This window comes from Bos indicus, chromosome 12, assembly GCF_029378745.1.
Source record: "Bos indicus isolate NIAB-ARS_2022 breed Sahiwal x Tharparkar chromosome 12, NIAB-ARS_B.indTharparkar_mat_pri_1.0, whole genome shotgun sequence".
In the NCBI taxonomy this organism is placed as follows: domain Eukaryota; kingdom Metazoa; phylum Chordata; class Mammalia; order Artiodactyla; family Bovidae; genus Bos; species Bos indicus.
In genome coordinates, this window is record NC_091771.1 from 23,230,578 (window position 1) to 23,254,683 (window position 24,106).

The 24,106-nt window shown below is 40.3% G+C and overlaps 1 protein-coding gene across 1 annotated transcript in view; it reads right to left on the reverse strand.

Annotated features, from left to right (window-relative positions):
• FREM2 (FRAS1 related extracellular matrix 2) overlaps positions 1-24,106 on the reverse strand; it is a 161,025-nt gene that overhangs the window by 83,399 nt on the left and 53,520 nt on the right. Inside the window, exon 3 of the mRNA XM_070800166.1 lies at positions 4,874-5,020. Coding sequence (XP_070656267.1) covers positions 4,874-5,020 — 147 coding nt within the window. The remainder of the gene's footprint in view (positions 1-4,873; positions 5,021-24,106) is intronic.

Below are 24,106 nucleotides of genomic sequence, written 5' to 3' on the forward strand. Positions count from 1 at the left end.
AAATGTCCCTTTGTTCTTCAAACTAGAAACTGGACCAAGTAAGATTTGTTCAACCACCAATATACATAGAGCACCTACTATGCACTAGACGAAACAGATAAAACCTCTGTCCTTGTGTGCTTATGCAAGAACAATTTGAACTTTATTTCTTCATCTGAATATATCACTTGTTATAGATCTCAGAAATATTGCCTATCGTTCAATAAGAGGTAAAGCATAATTTACTGAATGGCAACAAAAAAGGGGCACAGAACCAGGAATTTCAGCACTACATATCATGTTGAGCATTTCAGACTTCCTGTTAGCTCTCTGGTTCCTAGAACACACAGAGTGGCTGTCAACACTTCTTAGATCCACTACAATTTACTGCCAAGGTGATGATGAAAGGAATCATTCTCTTTGAGGTTCCAGCACACACGCGGCTCGTTGACCCATTTATTCCCAGTGGAACGACCAGCAAAAGAATCTATTATTTTGCCTCTGATAGCTACTGCCCACTTTTCTGTTTTGTTTTGTTTCATCAACAATGCATTATTTTCCCAGAGATTCAAAAGGCAGTGAAAAACCAGAAGGATTCCGTACAACATAAGGAATGTCCGCTAGTTCCAACTAGTCATCCTTCTAATTGATAATTAAGTCATCCAACCTAATAAAAAATAAACTGCAAAAGCAAATCTCAGTTGTTGCTGCCAAAAAAACACCCAGAAATTTTCTGGTGGATTTTATAAGAGATTTTCAGTTGGATGTGAAGTATAAACAGACAGTATCTTTGATTTATCAAATGAAGAGAAATAGATTTCTATTTCGTGGGAAAGATTGTCATCTTAAACTGTTTGACATGTTTCTCAAACATGAGAAAACAATGAAAGGCATGTCATCTTTTTTAAAAGGTTGAATAAGAGCCAGATGGAATATTAAACTTGCTTGGAGTAAAAATAAAGATTCCCTTTTCATAACTGACACATAAGACCTACTCTAAACACAGGGCTAGTCTACCTTGTTACTTAAAGTGTGGTCCATGGGTCAGCAGCTTGAACAAGACCTGGGCACTCGTTAGAAATTCAGAATTTAAATCCATACCCCAAACTTACTTAATCAGAATCATTTTAACAAGATCCTCATGTAACATGCGTAAGACTCACATGGGTGGGTAGACACATACGAAATACGTCATACCTCCACGAAGCCCTAGACAGAGGTGCCTAACTTTAATAAAGGATGAAGAAATGGTGTACAGATGTGGAGGAGATGGTCCACACTTGAATGCAATAGGCAAGACAGTCACATAGTCAATGTTCAAAAATTTTGCTCCTACTTGGAGATACAAATACTCAGCTGGTAAAACCATACCTGTTATAGAAATATTATTATACGGGGCAAAAAGAATTGTGGAAAGTAAAAGCTTACAAATTAGGCTTAAATTGATGTTTTTTTTTCAAAGATAACTATTAAAGAAAACATATTACTCTGATTTACTGAATTTACAATTTACAATTGCATCTCTTCCTGGGGTATGGAAAAATGGCATGGAGGTTAAGTAAGGTCCTTCCCAGGTGGTGCTGGTGGTAAAGAACCTGCCTGTCAATGCAGGAGATGTAAGAGACACAGGTTCGATCCCTGGGGCAAGAAGATCCCCTGGAGAAGGGAATGGCAACCCACTCCGGTATTCTTGCCTGGGAAATCCCACGGACAGAGAAGCCTAGTGGGCTATAGTCCATGGGGTTGCAAAAGAATTAAACGTGACTTAGCAGCTAAACAACAACATCATAATGACAGTCACTACCTTATAGTCCATTTTCTAACACAGTGTCTGGCACTTACCAAGCACTCATAAAATACTAGTTGAGTTAGTGAATAAAGGATTGTAAAGTGTAAAAAGCGATGGGTAAAGTACTTAATGTGCTTAGCTGAATAGCTTGTATTTAGTAAATGTTTGATAACTGGAAGCAATTATATGTTTGAAATTGAATTTCTTCTGTGAAATGCAAATACAGATTTAATTTATCAATGGGTTATTATGGTTATAAAATGAACAATTATCTCTGGGAAAATACATATATAAAACTCATGGTTTATTATCTGTGTGCCTGTAGGTAAGCAACTCCTGTCTTTAGCTATAATGCACGCATGCTCAGTTTCTCAGTCATGTCTGACTCTTTGTGACCCTACGGACTGTAGCCCACCAGGCTCCTCTGTCCATGAGATTCTCTAGGCAAGAATACTGGAGTTGGTGTCCATTTCTTCCTCCTGGGGGATCTTCCCTATCCAGAGATCAAACTCGAGTCTCCTGCATTGGCAAGTGGATTCTTTATCACTGAGTCACCAGGGAAGCCCCATTAGCTATAATAAAACTATCCAATTCTAAATGTCCATACATAAAATTGGAGGTTGTAGGGGAACAGTAATATGAAAAAATATCCATTGTAGAACTTCCATGGGATCACCCTTTACATTAACCTGACTTTCCCATTCCAGTCCTAATGTAAATTCTATTACCATCTTCAATGATTGATGAGTGAGGGCCATGCACAGAAGTCTTTCCAACTTTCCATCACCCCAGGTTACTAAGTAACCTGGTGAGGTTAACCTAGTAGAGCTATAGAGCCTTTATAGGATTGTGAGTGATTTCTATACTAGAAGGAAATACTGGTTCATTGAAAAAAATAACTGCAGGAGAAAAAAAAGAGCACTCATTCAGTATTTTAGCATCCAGCTTAAAAGTGCAACAGAGAAAAATCTGAAAAGATAGTTTAAAAAAAATATTTTGTTTGATGTGGGCCATTTTTAAAGTCTTTATTGAATTAGTAATAACATTGCTTCTGCTTTACGTTTGGTATTTTGAAAATATTTTTCAACTATTAACTTTCCCATTCCTATCAAGTGACTAAGTGAGTGAATAATTAAATTCACATACTAGGAGTGGGAATTTAGGTAACACGCAAATAGATGAAACCTTGCTGAAGAGTCGCTAAGATGCTCTATTTTTTAGTTATTATTTTCCCTGCAACTTATCTGCTATATTTTCAAGCACAAAGCACAGTTAAGGCACATCTCTCACTGACCATGTAAGACAGAATTAATCAGATTTCTGATCTGAAGGTCACATTGTGTGTGCAGAGAAAGAGCACAGGTCTTTAAGGGCAATAAGAGCATTCACTGTGCTCTGGAAGGTTAAACACAGACTGTAAATGACTGTCTACAATGAGGCATGTGCTAAAAGCAAAGCTGGGGGATGGGTCTAAGGGTCAACCAGTACTTCTGAAGCTAGAACAATCTTGAGGAGCTGGCAAAGCACGGTGTGGAAAACCCTCCTCTAAAATTAAAACAACAAAAAGCATTTTTGAAATCAGGGGTAATTAATATACTGCATGCAGGCATCAGGAGGAATCCTGGCAGGTGGGTGGGGACAGTGGTCCTGGCAAAAGCTTGGTGTGTGGAATGTGTATGTGTGGGCTTGTGTGTGTGTGTGTGTCTGTGTGTGTCTGTGTGTGTCTGTGTGTGTGTACGTGCATTGATATGGATCTACTGTTAAAAGTTTTTTAATTTTGTGGACCAGTAAAATTTCAAATAATCATTTTGGAAACAACACAGGGTTATCCGCTTTTTTATTTTGCCAACATTTCCCTAGATTCTTACGTTAGTTGATACTCTCAATGAAAGCTATTTCACCCCATGAAAACTCTATGAGCCTAGATGTCTGTATAACATTGCTGTTCTTGTTTAGTCACTAAATCATGTCTGACTCTTTTGTGACCCCCATGGACTGTAGCCCGCCAGGCTCCTCTGTCCATGGGATTCTCCAGGCAAGAATACTGGAGTGGGTTGCCATTTCCTTTTCCAAGGGATCTTTCCCACCCAGGGATTGAACCTGCATCTCTTGCTTTGGCAGGTGGATTCTTTACCACTGAGACCAGAGAAGCCCCTATATAACAGGCTACTAAAAAATAATATAATTGCCTGGGAGGCCATCACTTTTCACTAACATGCCAAATATTTTGTGCTGATAAAATGGCTGCTTAAAAGTACAAATATACCTACTTTTCTCTATTTTACACTTACATGAAATTGAATGTGAGATTAGAGCTGATAAAGGTTTTACTCATGTGTTTCTGACTCTCAGTTTTACATAAAGGGGTAAAGCAGCAAAAAATGATTAATGTTTATTAACACCTGTTAATGCTGGAAAAAAGTAGCAACGTATACCTTTTATGTAGTGTTAGGATTCTTGAAACTTTTAGTGACCTACTAGAACATTTGAAAGCAACAGATAGTAAATTATACTTCAATGCCTAATAGGTCACTAAGTAGGTTTCTAGTTTACTTATTATCAAACTAGCTTTCATAATTTGATATTTCAGCAGACTTTTATCTTATAAATTACAGAGTTGCTTGAGCCTATTCTAAGATTTTGGAGAAGGAAATGACAACCCACTCCAGTATTCTTGCCTGGGAAATCCTGTGGACAGAGGAGCCTGGCAGGCTACAGTCCATGGGGTTGCAAAGAGTCAGACATGACTGAGCAACTAAACAACCTTCTAAGATCTAGTGACATTTAAATTATTTTCACATATGAGCGATTATTGCCCTTTTGTTATTAATTTATACCAGGGCAACATCATATGTAGGTAGAAATTTTGAAGAGATATATATTCTGATTACATATTCCTTATTTTTCAAGCTTTGTTTCTTTGATTTAGCCTCAACACAAAACTTTTGGTATGTTTTGTTAGCAGTTTAAAGAGCCTTTAAGTGTCAATCTCTCCCTAAGCTTTAAACCTAGACCAGAAAAAATGAAACATTTTTTAATTATTATAAAATCATGAAATTTTGATAGAAAAAGGGATATGGGGACAGAAGTGCAAATTAAACTTACTTATAAAGGAAGTCTCTCCCAAATAACCTCTACGCTTAAGCATGACATCTAGAAATTTGGAGTCCTCATTGATCAAGTAATATTCCTTTTCAAAGGAGATCCATGCCCAATTCAGACGAAAATGCTGCTTGGTTAATTTGTTTCCACCTGGAAAACAAAAGTGTAAAGCCTCAGATTAGTGCTCTCTTTAATGAATGACCTTAGACATTCCAAAGATGACTCAAATGATGTAGCATTAAGAATCCCTCTAGTTACTTGGCTTGATTCACAATCTAGAATATATCCAAGGAAAACCAGCTTACTGTCCACCCATTGTTACGAAGACACACAATAGCTGACATAAATCTTCGCAAAATGCCTTAGTCTTTAGCAGGGGAAATGGATTACTAGGAAGGAGCACAGGACTACCAAAAGCGCTTCTGTTTCTTCACAAAATCAAATATTCCAGCTGAAGGATGAGTCACTCCCCACAAGGTGCCGCTAGAGAGCAAGTTTTGCCAAAAAGAATGCTGCAAGCCGTTTTCGTGGTGTTAAACATACACACACACACAGCTTCACAAATACCTTTTTCTGGTTCACTGAGCAATTGGGTGGAAGGCTTTAATTATAACCACTTAAGGAAAAACAAATATCCCTTCTCCGCCTCCCTTCCCCGCTAGAGTCCACTCCATTCCTTAGAGCAAACAGACAGCTCCTTTCATTGATTTCATTCTACTCTGAAGATAAGGCTTTCTCCTCCCCCCATCCCCTCAAAATGGAGCTGGCTTCCTATGCGGGGGAAAATAAACCTTGTGTGTGATCTCTATAATGTGAAAGCTGCTCTGCTAGGTAAAAGAAAAGAGAAGTGGTTATCAGCTGATCACTATGCATGTATCCTTCTATTTCCTTTGATCTACACCAATTATTTCAGAGTAAGGTGAGGTTTATAAACAAAGGCATCAATAATTGCTTTTAAGCCTTTCTGTAAAAGGGTGGGAAAAAGCCCAAATACCAAACACAGCTAGAGGCACAATTTTAATTTCAGTTTCTTCCCTTCTGAGTTCACACAAGGCTATGCTAGAGAGAGAAATGAGACAGGAAAACATCAAGGCTTTAATAAAAAATCTGCACACGGAGAAACATAGTGAGTGAACAAACACGTGAAAAAAAATGTTCATCTTTGCTGGAAAAAAAATTTTTTTAATTGCAGTATCTTTGAGCTTTGAAATGACATGTGCGAAAGATGAAAGAGGACACCCAGTACAGCTGAGATTACGTAAGGAAATTGTTTTTCTTGTTTATTGCTGTTTAAATCGTAAATTAGCACAAGCCATTTAGACAGCTACATGGCAATGCATGTAAAAACAAAAAGATGTTCATACCATGTGCTCTCGTAAGTCCTTCTATGGGAGAAGCAAAAATATATTTGTAAGGGACTGTGCATTGCGATACATTCTGTACTAGCCTCCAAATAGAAAATCTTAGAATTTATTATTTTTATGGTATATAAAAATAAACAAAAGAGAATTCAGCCATTAAACAAAAAAATATGAAATTTTTATTGAAATACTTAAAACACTTAAAATACAGAAACAATATTGATGCTTGTCAATGCAGGAATATAACATGAGACGTTACAAGTAGGGAGCTGCTTGGTGTTTAGATGGGTGGGGTTGAAGATGTTTCAACTTTTCATTTAAGTTTTAATATATAAGATAAATAGATTGGAGAACAGGAGTTCCTTCCACATTCTGTTCTTAATTGTGCCTGCCATGTCCTAGATACTGGGTACTGTTCTGGAGGGGGTGGGCGGCACAGGCTGAGTGCTCCCCAACCTGGAGTCCACAGCCTACTTCACTTCTATCTGCTGTTTGATTTTGAGCAAGTTTCTTTCCTAGACCTCTGTTTCCTCATCTGGAGAGTAAAATGAAGGTAATGTTAATTAATGCTTGGGTCAAGTGAGATAAGCCTTGCATGCATCCATTACTACTGCTGCTGCTAAGTCGCTTCAGTTGTGTCCGACTCTGTGCGACCCCAGAGACGGCAGCCCAGCAGGCTCCCCTGTCCCGGGGATTCTCCAGGCAAGAACACTGAAGTGGGTTGCCATTTCCTTCTCCAATGCATGAAAAGTGAAAGTGAAGTTGCTCAGTCGTGTCCGACTCTTCGTGACCCCGTGGACTGCAGCCCACCAGGCTCCTCCGTCCATGGGATTTTCCAGGCAAGAGTACTGGAGTGGGGTGCCATTGCGTTCTCCGATGCATGCATTACAGTGTGATACAAATGTAGCCTCCTTCGACAAAGTTCGCCGGTTCCTCGCGATGCACCAAGCATTCTCAAATCTACCTGGCTCACCAACTGCCTGACTCTTAATCTGCCTTAAATCCTCAGTCCTCCTTCGCCCCATCTCCCTACAGCTGCAGCGCACATCAAGCCATGAGGCAATCTTTGCAGATTTCTGGTTTCACCTGCCCTGTCTTATTCCATTTGCCTCTAACCTGCTTACTCTGAGGTTTAGCCAAGAGTCTTGCTGCTCCGTGAATTTGTCACCCTGGCTCTTCTTGCCACTTCTACTCTCCTGCCTACAGTGATGATGTCCCCATCACTCTTGTGCTTGAACTTTCTACTCAAAGTCTCCCTTTACCATCTCCTCCATGGAGCCTCCTGTCATCATTCCAGCCCTCTCATCTCAGTAATTCTGCATCTGTTCATCTGTCGATTGTTTTGGGCAGTTTTGCAATTTACTGGATATCCTCTCCTACTGTTTAATTATACACATTTCCTAATTGTAGTCATTTTCATCAGAGACTGAGAGTGGCCATTCATTCTTTTACCATCACCAAGACCTGGTCTTGCTATCTTTAAAAATACTTTTTTACATTATTGCCTTTATGTTCTATTATTGAGAACATTTCTTCTAAAAAGTCATAGATAGCCAACAAAAATAGAATAACATTTAATTACCTAAATTAATACCTAACAGCTTTCTGATTTCTCATTATTACTTGAAAACAACTTTATGCTGCACTTCCCTCTCATTCAGATTGTGGCTCCATCAAGTCCTAGACTTTCTTCCGAACTTCTGGTCCAGCTGTACCAAGCCAGTCAGTCCATCTGAATACCTACAGCTTCATGTCCCATCGCTTCTCCATGGGGAGGAACAGCCACTCATACCCAACTTCTCATTGTTTTCTGAACTTGATGAGTGATTTTTGCATGTGGGAAGTCTTCTGCTCAGAATACCTGTAGCTTCCTGCTCCTCCTTTATTTGTTTAAGGCCAGATCACCAGCTCAGGAAGCCTGGCTTAGCATGCTGTGGGTACTTCTTCTGTATCTTCAATCAGGGTAATTGTAATTCTTTATCTTCATGCTTATTCTACCCGAGCACCCCCCCGACTCCCCCACCCCAGGACAGGCCCTGGTCAAATTCATCCTGCTAGTCCAAAGCCAGTGTAATGGCAGGGACACTGTGAGGTCTACCGACTTCTTCCTTGACTGTCGATAAAAGGCCTATGGAGTAAATATGATTTTCAGTTATAAAATGGATACTTTGCAACTCCTGTTTTATTCCTTATTTCTTAACGGTTCTCAGCTTACAAAAAATAAAAATAAAACACATACTACAGTTTGACTTGACTGTGATTAATCACATCTGACCTATTCAGTAACTCTTGTGTTTAATGTGTTCAACAAATGAATTTTATTATAGTTCTGTATACTTTCTTCCTGACTGTCTCTTCCCCCTATGTCTAAGAATGAGATCATTAAGCATACCATTTCTCTTTAATCATTTTTAGCTAATTTTAAGATCTGATTCTCTTTCCTGAAATACTCTGGAAAATATTACCCTTTTCCTAAATATTGTATGTTTTAAGAATCTCAAGTCAATGAGGCCTTTTGACATTCAATATGAAATGGCAAACACCAATAAAAAACCCAGCCTTTTCGAGCACCTTTATTCTGGTAATTTTTCCTTACAGTGCTTTCCACAACCTCGTATCCCATTTACGCTTTCGTTTTTGTTTGTTCACTCTGCCTCCTCCCATTGTAACCCATGACCTAGGAGAGCAGGGAGTTCATTTTGCTTACGGTTAGAAAAATGCTGATTTAATGAATTAGACACTCTAACATCTTGGTTGAAAGAAGTTCAGAAATGCTTCATTTATCGGGCAATATAAATATCCTATATAAATGTAACATATCCCTTTTAGCGCTGTATCTTTTTAAAACAACAACAAAAATTTTAATTAAAAAATCTTTTTTTGACTGTGCCATGCTGCTTACAGGATCTTAGTTCCCCAACCAGGAATAGAAACTGGGGCCCTGGCAATGAAAGTCCCAAGTCCTAACCACAGGACCACCAGGGAATTTCCGAAATAAAATTATTTTTCATAGCACTCTTTCTAAAGTGTCTTGCATACGTCTATGAACACTATGTAAAGATTTTAAATGATTGCCTATGAATGTGAATTACTGGAATTTGGATTTGTCTAGATTAGACCTCCAGAGGTTATTGATGACAAAAGCCCTGTTTAACCCTTCTGTTGCATTATAAAGTAGCAGAGATGGTCTTAGGGATGGCCAATTTCACCTCTACTTACAGATTTATAAAGCTTATTTTCCGGTTGGTGTTTATGTCCTGGAAGGATCAGAGTGCCAGGTTACTGGTTAATCAAGGGTTTCAAGTGACAGACAGCTGAATAAGTCCACCAAGGACTTCATATGTCCACCACTTTCAGCTTTTATTTGAAATAAAATTCCAAAGAAACACTGAGAAACTTTGCTTCACAAGACCAAGACTCAGTCCAGGTAATTGTTTTAAATGCTCAGTGTTCAGTCTACATTGAGGATTTTTAAGTAGATATCTTACTAGAGGCTAGAATGTTAGTGTATAAAGCTTCACTCTAAATAGAATTAAATAGTACATGACTCTTCTGATTTCTACATACGGGAATCATATTGCATCTCAGAATCTGCAAAATTTTAGGCACTACTTATTGTGCAGGAGTACTATAAGGACCTGAAGAGCTAAGCTGAACTTTATTGTAACTCTGATTATTAAAACTGACCTTGCACATAAGTTCATTTTGATGCAGCTCCTATTTTTAGTTCAAAGGAATGAAATTCTGCAACATTAAAAGATTTAAGGATAAAAAAAATAAAATAAAATCAGTCTTGCACATGGAACTCTGTACTTCATCTAAAGAATGTAAAGGGACTTCCCTGGAGGTCCAGTGGTTAAGACCTCACCTTCCAATGCAGGGGGTGCAGGTTCGATCCCTGGTTGGGGAGCGAAGATCCCACATGCCTTGTGGCCAAAAAAAAAAAAGCCCCAAACATAGAACAGGAGCAATACTGTAGCAAATTCAATAAAGTCTCAAAAACTAGTCCACAGAAAAATAATGTAAAGACACGTTATTTATTACATGTTACAGGTTACCTACCATGTAGATTCCCATAAAACCTCAAAGTATAGGAATAATCAGTGTTGACCCTTTTAATAATAATAGCCACAGCTTACTGAATATGAAATTTTAGATGAATTTAGAGAAGGAAATGGCACCCCACTCCAGTACTCTTGCCTGGAAAATCCCATGGATGGAGGAGCCTGGTAGGCTGCAGTCCATGGGGTCTCGAAGAGTCAGACACGACTGAGCAACTTCACTTCACTTTTCACTTTCATGCATTGGAGAAGGAAACAGCAACCCACTCCAGTGTTCTTGCCTGGAGAATCCCAGGGACGGGGGAGCCTGGTGGGCTGCCGTCTATGGGGTCGCACAGAGTCGGACACAACTGAAGTGACTTAGCAGCAGCAGCAGCAGCAAGCAACCTAAAAAACTGACAAAATTTCACTTCCACATCATTCTTTGGTTTTCTAAGAGATTCTGCCATCAAGAAGCTATTCCCATTGGAAACAAATTAAAGTCGTAACCGGTGTCATAAATCCATACAACAGGTGTCTGACAGCTGATAACCACACTCCCAAATGCTTTGTCCCCAAACCCTGACAGCACAGCCATTAAGGCTGTGATGAAAAGACCTCTTTTGAACTTTTCCAGCTGGTCTTCAGTCATCTTCAGCTTCTTTCTCAATGGGAACACAACAGATTTTTTTAGAATAACAAAGAGTCACAACCTTCAATTAGCCCTCCCTAGGAACTTAGGGCTGCCTAATTTCTGTAAAGACAAAGCACACTGCTTTCAATACAAAACTGGTGGTGTATCGACTTTGACTTGTGCTTAAATAAACGGTCATTTCTGGGTGCCTGTTTAAGCTCTGACAACTTTTTTTTTTTTTCATGAAGAAAGTTAGCTTCCAATAGAACATAATTCCAGTGGTAATATTTTTCCAACCTGCTAAGATTTTCTTATCGAACCTGGGTCTCTTGCATTGCAGGCAGATTCTTTACCATCTTAACCACCAGGGAAGCCCTAAGATTTTCTAGCTTGCTCAGTTCTCAGTTCATTTGCTCAGTCATGTTTGACTCTAGCTTGCTACAGTTCCATTTGTTTAGAATAAAGTTCAGCCTGGGAGTGAATTGGAAATCAAATATATGGCTGTTTGAAAAAGCTGGATATCAAGCTTTAAATCAGCAGTAAAGATAGATATTAATATAGAAAAGATTAAGATAACAATACTACCTAATTTATAGGGAAAATTTGATAATTTGATTCTTAAGCAGTCTTGTTCTCTTAGAAAGTAAGGGCAGTGGCCATGCAACTACCATCAGCATCTATGTTATTAATTACTGTGAAAATCAAAAATTAAAATTAAAATAAGGGATTTATTTCATTGCCCTTTTGGTGTTAGGATGAACTTTGAAACTTTGCTTGAGATTGTCATACTGAATGAAGTAAGTCAGACAGAAAAAAATATCATGTGATATCACTTATACATCAAATCTTATAAAATGGTATATATGAACCCACTTATAAAACAAAAACTGAGTCACAGATGGGGAAAACAAACTTATGGTTACCAGGAATGAAGTGGGGTGAGGGATAGATTGGGATTGACATATACACACTATTATATATAAAAGAGATAACTAATAAGAACCTATCATATAGCACAGGGAACTCTACTCAATACTTATAATGACCATGATGCTGGGAAAGATTGAAGGCAAGAGGAGAAGCGGACAACAGAGGATGAGATGGTTGGATAGCATCATTAACTCAATGGACATGAGTTTGAGCAAACTGTGGGAGATAGATAATGAAAGACATTGAAAAAGAGAGTTCCAGAAAAACATCAACTTTTGCTTTATTGACTACGCCAAAGCCTTTGACTGTGTGGATCACAGTAAACTGTGGAAAATTCTGAAAGAGATGGGAATACCAGACCACCTGACCTGCCTCTTGAGAAATCTGTATGCAGGTCAAGAAGCAGTTAGAACTGGACATGGAACAACAGACTGGTTCCAAATCAGGAAAGGAGTATGTCAAGGCTGTATATTGTCACCCTGCTTATTTATCTTATATGCAAAGTACATCATGAGAAATGCTGGGCTAAATGAAGCACAAGCTGGAATCAAGATTGCCGGGAGAAATATCAATAACCTCAGATACGCAGATGACACCAATCTTATGGCAGAAAGCGAAGAAGAACTAAAGAGCCTCTTGATGAAAATAAAAGAGGAGAGTGAGAAAGTTGACTTAAAACTCAACATTCAGAAAACTAAGATCATGGCATCCAGTCCCATCACTTCATGGCAAATAGATAGGGAAACAGTGGAAATGGTGAGAGACTTTACTTTTGGGGGGCTCCCAAATCACTGCAGATGGTGACTACAGCCATGAAATTCAAAGGTGCTTGCTCCTTGGAAGAAAAGTTACGACCAACCTAGCCAGCATATTAAAAAGTAGAGACATTACCAACAAAGGTCCATCTAGTCAAAGCTATGGTTTTTCCAGTAGTCATGTATGAAAGTTGGACTATAAAGAAAGCTGAGAGCCAAAGAATTGATGCTTTTGAACTGTGATGTTGGAGAAGACTCTTGAGAGTCCCTTGGATTGCAAGGAGATCAAACCAGTCCATCCTAAAGGAGATCAGTCCTGGGTGTTCATTGGAAGGACTGATGCTGAAGCTGAAACTCCAATACTTTGGCCACCTGATACGAAGAACTGACTCCTTGGAAAAGACCCTGATGCTGGGAAAGATTGAAGGCAGGAGGACAAGGGGACGACAGAAGATGAGATGGTTGGATGGCATCACCGATGCAATGGACATGAGTTTGAGTAGGTTCCAGAAGTTGGTGATGGACAGGAAGCCTGATGTGCCGCAGTCCATGGGGTCGCAAAGCGTCAAACAAGATCGAGCAACTTAACTGAACTGAAGGAAAGGGAATCCTGGTGTGCTGCAGTCCATGGGCTTGCAAACAGTTGGGCATGACTTAGCGACTGAACAACAACATGGGAATAGAATCTAAAAGCGAGTGGATATAAGTGACTCATTTTGCTGTACAAAGAGAAACTAACACAACATTGTAAATCAACTATAATCCAATAAGAAAAATTAATTAGTAAAAAAAAAGAACAAAAATTTGCTTGACCTTAGAATCTTCCATAACAGAACCTCTGAGAGCTCCTGGAATTCTGTTTTCTGGCCCTTATAGTCAGGTGGATTCTACTGTTTATGGAAAAGCACCAGGTGCGAAGCTGGAGCCAACTAGCTCTTAACATCCACCCTCCACCCCCAGGAGTTGACACTCAACCATGGAAGATGGCTTGAGTACATAGATAATGTGCATAAGCTAGAGGCTGACAACTGCTAGGAGAGCGGCACTGATAAAGAGCTGGGGGAGCTCACAAGAGGGAGAGATTATGCTGACCTGAGGGGATCAAAGACAAATTCACGGCAGAGATAGCGTTTAAATGCAGTCTTAAGCACAGGTATTTGGATACTCAGCGAGATGGTGGGGAGGGGAGGTGAAGTGTTCCTGGAAGATTAAGTATAAGAACAGAGATAAGAAATTCAGTAAAGGGGGAACTTCAAAGAATTTGATAGGAGCTCAGGACATTTACTCAATATTTATTTCCCTCTCCTTTTTCTATTGCAGTAACTGGGTATTAAAGACAAAGAGGGAGTAAGTAAGTAAGTGTTAGTCACTTAGTCGTATCTGAATCTTTGCGACCCCATAGACTGTAGCCCACCAGGCTCTTCGGTTCATGGAATTCTCTAGGCAAGAATACTGGAGTGGGTTGCCATGCCCTCCTCCAGCGGATCTTCCAGACCGAGGGATTGAACCTGCATCTCCTGCATTCAGAAGCAGACTCCTTATTGCTGAGCCACAGGGGAAGCCCTCCCACTATCAAACACGTTCTAAAAACTAGGGTGCACAGCACAAGGGGTCAGATCCACAGAGACATGTAGAGAATATATGTAGAAATGTATAGAAAAACAAGCACCATGACCAAGACCTGGAGGGGGAGAGAAATAAGCATAGCACATGTTGACTTCTATGGATACATATGCTTGTGCAGAGGTCTTCTAGGCTATTCTTAGGAAAGGCACTTACACGCACACCCTTCCTAAGAAAAAAGCACACACGCACTGTGATATCTGGGTAACTATCACATAAGCCGCGTGGAATTGAGCTTTAGTGTGCATTAGTTCAGTCATGTCCAACTCTTTTGCGACCCCATGGACTGTAGCCCACTAGGCTCCTCTCTCCATGGGATTTTCCAGGCAAGAATACTGAAGTGGGTTGCTCTTTCCTTCTCCAGGGGATCTTCCAGACTTGGGGACCAAACCTGCATCTCTTGCATCTCCTGCATTGTCAGGTGGATTCTTTACCACTGGGACATGGGCTTCCCAGATGGCACAATGGTAAAGAACCCACCCACCTGCAATGCAGGAGACACAGGAGATGTGGGTTCGATTCCTGTGTTGGGAAGATCCCCTGGAGAAGGAAATGGCAACCCACTCCAGTATTCTTGGCTGGGAAAACCCATGAACAGAGGAGCCTGGAGGGCTACAGTTCATGGGGTTGCAAAGAGTCAGACACAGCTGAGCGACTAAGCAACAACAGCATCAATAGTATGTGATAGACCTAGGATTCAGATACAGCCTGCTAGTACTGCTTTTACACTTCTTCTGAGTAATCACATCACTTCCCTTAGGTCACCATTCTATGTATAGGTGACTCCAGCTGAATTTTAATTTGCTTTAACCTAATTTCTAAATGACTGCCTGTGGACTGAAGCAAAACTGATGGTCTGAGTGTGCTTCCCTGGACCATCAGGAAGCCCTCTTGTGTTATGCAGAGTGAGGCTGACAAATAATAAGAATTAGGTAGGGAAACAAGGGTATGAAGGTCAGTTTTCAAATATCTGAGACTGAATCACAGAAAAGTTAAGAAGGATATGACCCTTTGGTTTTATGAACGAACTGGGAGCCATAGCCCAAAGCAAGGGATGCTGGGAGGAGAACCCTTCTTCCAGGTTAACGGATGTGCTCCATCAGGGCCACAGCTGGGTCAGTCAGCAAGCCCCAACCTGCAGGAGTCCTCCAGAGTTCTCCAAGCATGTCCCTTCCCCCAACTCCATCTCTAGAGAAAAAACGAATGTGCTTATTTTCAGCGCCTGTAACAAAATGAAAAAAGTAAGGGGAGAACTATGAGCGTATATCTCCTAACCTAGGGCTTAAAAATACTTCATTAATCAAACCTAATCGTGCAATACTTTGCTTTCTTCGTTAGGAGTTTAAACCTGATGGAATGAATGTCTTCCCTCTTGGTATGTATGCCTAGGATACGGAATTCAGAGGTAGCTCTAGAGAGGACAAAGGACAAGGCAAATGTATAATTTCAAGGTGAACTCTCATTTACAACAGGCGGGTTCCAAGCTGATCACGTGCAGTCAAAATTAAAAACTAGCGCCATCATTTTCCAGTGGTAACATGAGTAACTGGGGAGACTATTTTCTGAAAATGAAAGTGGGATTCTGTATTCGAATCAAGAACATCAACTAATTCAAGAAATAATTATGTTGTTGAACAAGGCATGTACAAACTCCAAGCACTTTAGAGCAAGAATGAACTCTTGATTGCATCTTTTCTCATGGCCCTGTTTTTGCAAGATCCGGAAAGGCTGTGATTTGAATAAGATTACAAAGCAGCTATTTGCAGAAGAGGAATAAATCCCGGAGGTTTTCACTCCTAGTCTACTGGTCTTTCCATTTAAGAGACTGTGATCTCAAACACTGTGGTTAAGCAGAAAATCAGAAAAGTCATGTGTTTAAAATGATCAAATATTATATACATATTTAAATGTGGGGAGACTTACTCATTTCTTTTAAAAGCAACCAGGAATAATTAATTTTCTATCATTTCCTCTCCCCCTCCCCATTTACAAATAGGAGTAAAATTGAAAAACCACCATACTTTCATAGAAACAATAACTACTTCATCAAAAATGTGTCAGTTAAGTCTGTCAAGAAGATTCACACCCTCTCCTGCTTTTGGGGAAAGGAAAAAAAAAAACAAAACAAAACCAAACACCTGGTGCAGCAAGATTTCACCCATGCACTGCCTGCGGCAACGGAGAAATTTATTAGATCTCTGGCAACACATTCTTAAAATAAACTTAATAGCCTTCAGGTTTCTGTTCAAACTGGAGCCTAATTCCTTTTGTGGCGCCAGACACCTCCCCCCAACCCCAAGGAGACTCTGCAGGGAAATGAAAGCCACGGTTCTTTCTCCTGTACCTCTTGGAGTAACCGGTTTAGCACCATTTAGTTAATTCCCTGTGAAGTGAGGTGGCTCCCTAATTCCTATTTGTATGAGAGGACCATGCACATTACTACAAGACACAGCCACAACAGTTAACAAGGATTATACACTGAGTTCTATTTTGGACTGTCTTTTGAAAATGTGTTATATCTACTTTGAGATAAAATTATAAAAGAGGGGGGAAAAATGCCAGAAGTGTTTTAATCTGGTCGTTAAAAAAGAAACCTTCTTTAACCTAACTTGTTTATATTATCACCACAATTTAAATTTGATGGCTAGGATGGAGGGATTAGTGTGGTATGGCAACACAAAAGGCATTCTATCCATAAAACAAGATTTTTAACTTAGTGTCCTAGGATGTTAGTGCTACATGAGAATTCCCTGAAAATTCAAGCTTTAGGTTAACCTATTGTCACTGTTTTTAAATATGAGTCATTAACACGTTTTTAGATATATTTGTTGTCAGAAGTAAAAGCGAGATTCAGAAATTTTAGATTTTTAGATTGAAAATTAAAAAGAAGTGTATGGAATTGTATCACAACTGGTTACCTAGTATGGCTCCTGTGACAAACTAAAAAAGCCTTGTCATTGATGTCTATCCAGGATGAAAGGAGAGAGGGAAGAAAGGAAGGAGGGAGAGGGTGGGGGGAAGCCAGGAGAGAGTGGAGTAGAATACCATCAATGTCATATGTCTGTTTTCACTTTTCTGTTCATTTATTTCAGATTAGTTTTTCAAAGCTGGCTCTTGTGCTCAACTTGTGCATTATTTAATTAATCAAACTTTTTGGTGGTTGCTCTGATCCCTTTAAAATTATGCCGGAGCTACCCTTGGTGATTTTACTGTCATATATAGCTGCCAAAAGACAATAGATACAGTAAGTATAAAGACAGGTTTGTGTAGTTTAAAGCACCAGACCTTGGAAGGAAATAAGACAACATCCAGCGAACGTGTTTGCTTAATCAGAGCCCTGAACAAACACACGTGTTGTACAGTATAAGGATGGTTCATGTATAGTACCTTCTGTTAAGACTTAGACTCTAGCAAGGAGCGCAAAGCAAAACCCATATGTAAATTATAATGCAAAAACGTAAGGTGAAACGCTGAACATACAGCATCTGGGCTCAGAGGAGGGGAGGGAGGACATTCAACTGGGACCACAAAGATCTTGGCACGAGAGACACCTTGGAGGGGCGGAAGGATGGTGCCACTCCAAGAGGAAGAAATCCCAGGAAAACAGGTGCAGAAGGAGGAGAGCCTGTTATGTGCATCAGTAAAACAGTCCAGCTTTGTAGGGTTTGCCAAAGTGCAGTCGGGAAGGAGGAGATAAGTTGGGGATGATGGGGCGGAAGAAGGAAATTTGGGGTAGAGAAGGGTAGAATCTGAATTCTGCTTTAACAAATGTTAATTTGGTAGAATTATCCAAGGACTTGTTAGAATTGGGATTGGGAATCAAAGGTATCATTAGCAATGTTATTGATAACGTTATTTATTTGTTTACTTATCTTTGGCCACCCTGGCTTGTGGGGATCTTAGTTCCCCCACCCAGAATTGAACCCCCAACCTCACAATGAGCCAGCAGAGCTCTAACGACTGAACCACCAGGGAATTCCCCATATTAGGTTTCTGCCAGTGGACGATATGATACAACTGAGCATATGAATATTGCCATATGAAAAAAAAGTTTTGCTTACAATAAAAAAGGAGTCCTTAAAATATTAAAATTTACCCAAGAATAAATAACATGGCTAACCAAAACACCCACCATGAACAGTCAGTCAATGTCATATACTTGTAGAACTGGTCGATTTAACATAGATTTTTGCCAAAGTGCCCCAGGTAAAAGTTTCTCTCTGACTCCTCTCTCTCGACTTAAAATGACAATCAATGTGACAAGATTCTCTTTCAGGCCAAGATAAGCCACATATTCTTCACTTGGGTAATATGCAATGTTGGTGGCATGATTTGAATATTCTGAGGATGTGAGACAATGCTGACTGCAGAGAATTCATGGGTTGCAGAAAACTCTTTGAAGACAGAAAGCCAATGGACTTCCCTTGTGGCTCATCTGATAAACAATCTGCCTGCAATGCAGGAGGTCTGGGTTCAATCCCTGGGCTGGGAAGATCCTCTGGAGAAGGGAAAGGCTACCTACTCCAGTATTCTGGACTGGAGAATTCCATGGAGAATTTCATGGGGTTGCAAAGAGTCAGACGCGACTGAGCGACTTTCACTTTCACTAGAAAGCCAATATATTGACTTTGCAACTCTGAACCTAGTCTAAACTGATAGTTCTCAGTGAGGGAGAGAGGGTTAATGATTTTGCCCTCGTGGAGACATTTGTCAACACTGGGAGACATTTTCGGTTGTCACAATGGGGGAGAGAAAGAGGGGAGGTTACTGGTATCTAGTGGGTAGAGGCCAGGAAGGTAGGGACCCTATAGTCAGAATTAGACTGTGAATTAAGGATTAATGTCAATCTTCTAAAACTTCCTATATTCAGACATATCAACATAACCTCTCATATTTACTTTTCTCCGTAAATTCCATGCTTTCTTATGAATTGATGGTACGTGTGGTCGAATGATAAACGTGCTTCTCTTTTCACATGAATATGCAGACATTCTTAAAACCATTGTTTCAGGAAGTAGTTGAGCCAGTAGTTTTCCTACTCAGTCAAAATTTATGGCTGATCAGGGAAGTTAGGAGCGACTATCTCAAGAAATGCACAAACTATGTCAAAGTGACAGTGTATGCATGACGGATTTTAGTATGAAATCAAGTGGGCAGTGATTTCCCATGAGGAGCTTCTCAGCAGATGCGGCTTCATCAGAAACAGCTGAGAGTTGAGAGCCTAAAGTTGAAGGGCTTTCAAAGGTCATTTTAGGAGGGTGAAGCTGGGCACAGGTCACCCTGTTTTCCATTTTTCTTTTTTTTGTAGTTGAAAAGAGAAATACTACCTATTCAAATGCACCTGTGTGCTGGCACACACTTGTGTGCACACACACACATATCCTTTTTTTGGCTTATACAAAGAATGAAAATACTGTCCAAAACGTCCTCCAAAAGTACAGAACACACCGCCCTTTGACAGGTCTTCCGCTGAACGAGTTAGAGAAGCATTTCCCAGGACACATTTTTTCAAATCGTGTGTTTCCTGTCTGTTCATAAGCATTTTGTTTTGAAAAAAAATCATCCTGAGTCAACGAGGAGAGAAATGTCCTGGGATTAAACTGTCTAAACAGAACTCTTCACTGCTGCAAGTCTTAGGGTTTAATATGTGAACATCACTGAGCAGGCACAAGAAGCGTGCTAGAGGGTGATGAATTTCCCAATCTCGTTTCACCAGGGAACCCAGTCCTGAAGCTAGCCTGTGAGATTCTGGTCTGCAGACTGTACTTTTGGATAGGTTGACTTCAGGTACGCTGTCACTTCAGTCGTGTCCGGCTCTTTGTGATTCCATGGACTGCAGCCTGCCAGGCTCCTCTGTCTATGGGATTCTCCAGGCAAAAAATACTGGAGTGGTTGCCATAAAGCATTTAAAATCCAGATATGAGCAGAGAGTCCTGTGGAATGTCAATCACATCCAAGTCACATCGCTTTCAGTTGTTCGCATTTGACACCAAACATTGGAATTGAAATTCACAATCTTGAGCAAAAACCAATAAAGTTAAGGGATTTCCTACTATCAACATACAAATTCTGGCTCAAGGTGCTTCCATTTCCTAATCTGAGTGGAAAAATAAGTATGTTAGCTTGCAGAACGCCAAGAAAAATAAACTAAGCTCAGGTAAATACAACTGATTACTGGTAAACTTGTTCCTAGAGACCACATTTACTGTTCAAGCACACATGCCTTGCCATTTTTATGGCTTCACACTATAATGCCTCAGCTCTGTTTTTTAATTAGTCAAATGTGGGATCAGATGTCAGAAGAGACAAAGACTATAATTTTCATCAGTTCCAAAAAAACACATAGAAAATCACCAGCAATGTACAACGAGCCATGTCAGCCTCCCATTCGCAGTTGGATCTCACTCACTGTGGATATTTGAACCCGATGATCTGCCCAACTCTGATAAGGGATTTAAAGGCTTACTAAGGAGAATGCTTCTGAAGCTATTAAAACAACAGGCACGGGAAGAACAGACTTAGCTGGGTTTTGGAAAGAGGATAAGGCTGCAACAAAGACTTTTAGGTTGATAAACAGATTTTAAAAAAAACGTGAAAGCATATTGTTTCCTAGTCTGTACTTCTTCCTCACCCTGATCAGTAATTATTTCACATGAGAATATCAATCAATATGACAGCTCTGTACTCATCAGTTTCAGGAGGAAGCAGAAAAGCATCCTTGGGTCATCGATTCACATCTCAACTGACTGTTGTAATGATACTAGCCAGCTCTCCTGGAAAACATCGTTTACTCACTGAAGGACGAAATGCAAATAGTTAATTAACTCCACTATTGGGGTATATATTTATAGAAGAGTATATATGTCAAAGTGTATATATACTTAGATACACATTCAAGAAACTGAAAAATCTTTACAAGAGAAAATTCACACAAACAGAAAACCAGACCATGTGTATCTTTTAAAGAATAATAATAGGAAAACTATTAGAAATATAGAAGATTATCAGGATGCTTTTTTTTTTGTCTGCTCTGTGACAATGCTGGAGACTTAAGAGACGTGGTCCGATCCCTGGGTCAGGAAGATTCCCTGGAGGAGGGCATGACAACCCACTCCAGTATTCTAGCCTGGAGAATCCCATGGATGGAGGAGCCTGGCAGGCTACGGTCCATAGGGTCGCAAAGAGTTGGATACAACTGAAGCGACGTAGCATCCACGCACATGGTGCATGTGGGATCTTAGCTCTCTGACCAGGACAGAACCCATGCCCCCTGTATTGAGAATGCAGTTTGTTTGTATCTTTAATTGGAGGATAATTTATTTACAATGTTGTGTTGGTTTCTGCTGTATAACAACATGAATCAGTCATATGTATACATGTATCCTCTTCCTCTTGACCCTCCGGCCCATCCCCCATCCCACCCCTCTAGGTCATCACAGAGCACCAGACTGAGCTCCTTGTGTTGTACAGCAACTTCCCACTAGCTCTGTTTTAAACATGGTAATGTATATATTTCAATGCTACTCTCTCAGTTCATCCCACCTTCTCCTCCCTGAGCTGTGTCCACAAGTCCATCTTCTACATCTGGGGAGTTCAGAATCTTAACTACCGGATCGCCAAAGAAGTCCCAGGATGCTTTCTTAAGAGATGAAAATCTTATAAATATCTTTTAGTCTCTTCAGTTCAGTTCAGTTGCTCAGTTGTGTCGGACTCTTCGCGACCCCATGAATAGCAGCACGTGCCAGGCCTCCCTGTCCATCACTAATACCTGGAGTTCACTGAGACTCATGTCCATCGAGTCAGTGATGCCATCCAGCCATCTCATCCTCTGTCGTCCCCTTCTACTCCTGCCCCCGATCCCTCCCAGCATCAGAGTCTTTTCCAGTGAGTCAACTCTTCGCATGAGGTGGCCAAAGTACTGGAGTTTCAGCTTCAGCATCATTCCCTCCAAAGAAATCCCAGGGCTGATCTCCTTCAGAATGGACTGGTTGGATCTCCTTGCAGTCCAAGGGACTCACAAGAGTCTTCTCCAACACCACAGTTCAAAAGCATCAATTCTTTGGCGCTCAGCTTTCTTCACAGTCCAACTCTCACATCCATACATGACCACAGGAAAAACCATAGCCTTGATTAGACAGACCTTTGTTGGCAAAGTAATGTCTCTGCTTTTGAATATGCTATCTAGGTTGGTCATAACTTTCCTTCCAAGGAGTAAGCGTCTTTTAATTTCATGGCTGCAGTCACCATCTGCAGTGATTTTGAAGCCCCAAAAAATAAAGTCTGACACTGTTTCCACTATTTCCCCATCTATTTCCCATGAAGTGATGGGACTGGATGCCATGATCTTTGTTTTCTGAATGTTGAGCTTTAAGCCAACTTTTTCACTCTCCACTTTCACTTTCATTGAGAGGCTTTTTAGTTCCTCTTCACTTTCTGCCATAAGGGTGGTGTCATCTGCATATTTAAGGTTCTTGATATTTCTCCTGGCAATCTTGATTCCAGCTTGTGTTTCTTCCAGTCCAGTGTTTCTCATGATGTACTCTGCATATAAGTTAAATAAGCAGGGTGACAATATGCAGTCTTGACGTACTCCTTTTCCTATTTGGAACCAGTCTGTTGTTCCATGTCCAATTCTAACTGTTGCTTCCTGATCTACATACAGATTTCTCAAGAGGCAGGTCAGGTGTTCTGGTATTCCCATCTCTTTCAGAATTTTCCAGTTTATTGTGATCCACACAGTCAAAGGCTTTGGCATAGTCAATAAAGCAGAAATAGATGTTTTTCTGGAACTCTCTTGCTTTTTCCATGATCCAGCAGATATTGGCAATTTGATCTCTGGTTCCTCTGCCTTTTCTAAAACCAGCTTGAACATCTGGAAGTTCATGGTTCACGTATTGCTGAAGCCTGGCTTGGAGAATTTTGAGCATTACTTTACTGGCATGTGAGATAAGTGCAATTGTGTGGTAGTTTGAGCATTCTTTGGCATTGCCTTTCTTTGGGATTGGAATGAAAACGGACCTTTTCCAGTCCTGTGGCCACTGCTGAGTTTTCCAAATTTGCTGGCATATTGAGTGCAGCACTTTCACAGCATCATCTTTCAGGATTTGGAATAGCTCAACTGGAATTCTATCACCCCCACTAGCTTTGTTCATAATGATGCTTTCTAAGGCCCACTTGACTTCACATTCCAGGATGTCTGGCTCTAGGTCAGTGATCACACCATTATGATTATCTGGGTCATGAAGATCTTTTTTGTAGAGTTCTTCTGTGTATTCTTGCCACCTCTTAATATCTTCTGCTTCTGTTAGGTCCATACCATTTCTGTCCTTTATCGAGTCTTTTACCGATCATAAAATGAGTAAAATGGTTATCAACACTCCTGTTTCTTCTCTTTTGGGCCTTGTTTCTTTTTTCTCAATATGGGAGGGTCAGGAGAGGTGAGGGATGAGACTCAAGCAAGGGAATATCTGATAGAAATTATAGGTACTGGACTAAATGAATTTAAACAAGGGGGAACTGGACTGAATTGCCCTAGCTTGTGATCAAGTTCTGAGTTAAGATGTCTGCATTGGTTTGGAAGGCTACACCTGCCTAGTGTTTGGAACTCTGCTCTGGTTTTCATCAAGGGCCCAGCTATCACTGCCAGGTAGGCAACATCTATCTGCCTCTATGTGTCTCTTCTACGCCTTTGTTCTCTGGAGGAATCAATCACTTGCAGTCATTTAAAGCTCTTACTCCTTCATGCCAGCCCTCCAGCTCTACAATTTCCCTTCTTTCTTCCTAACCTCCTATTTTAGTCCCCTTTACCTGAAAACAGTCAGGTGCTAAACAACTTCTCTTAAGTAAGTCAGCCTAAAATACATAGACCTTTATTTTTTCATGGGTTTTTTTTT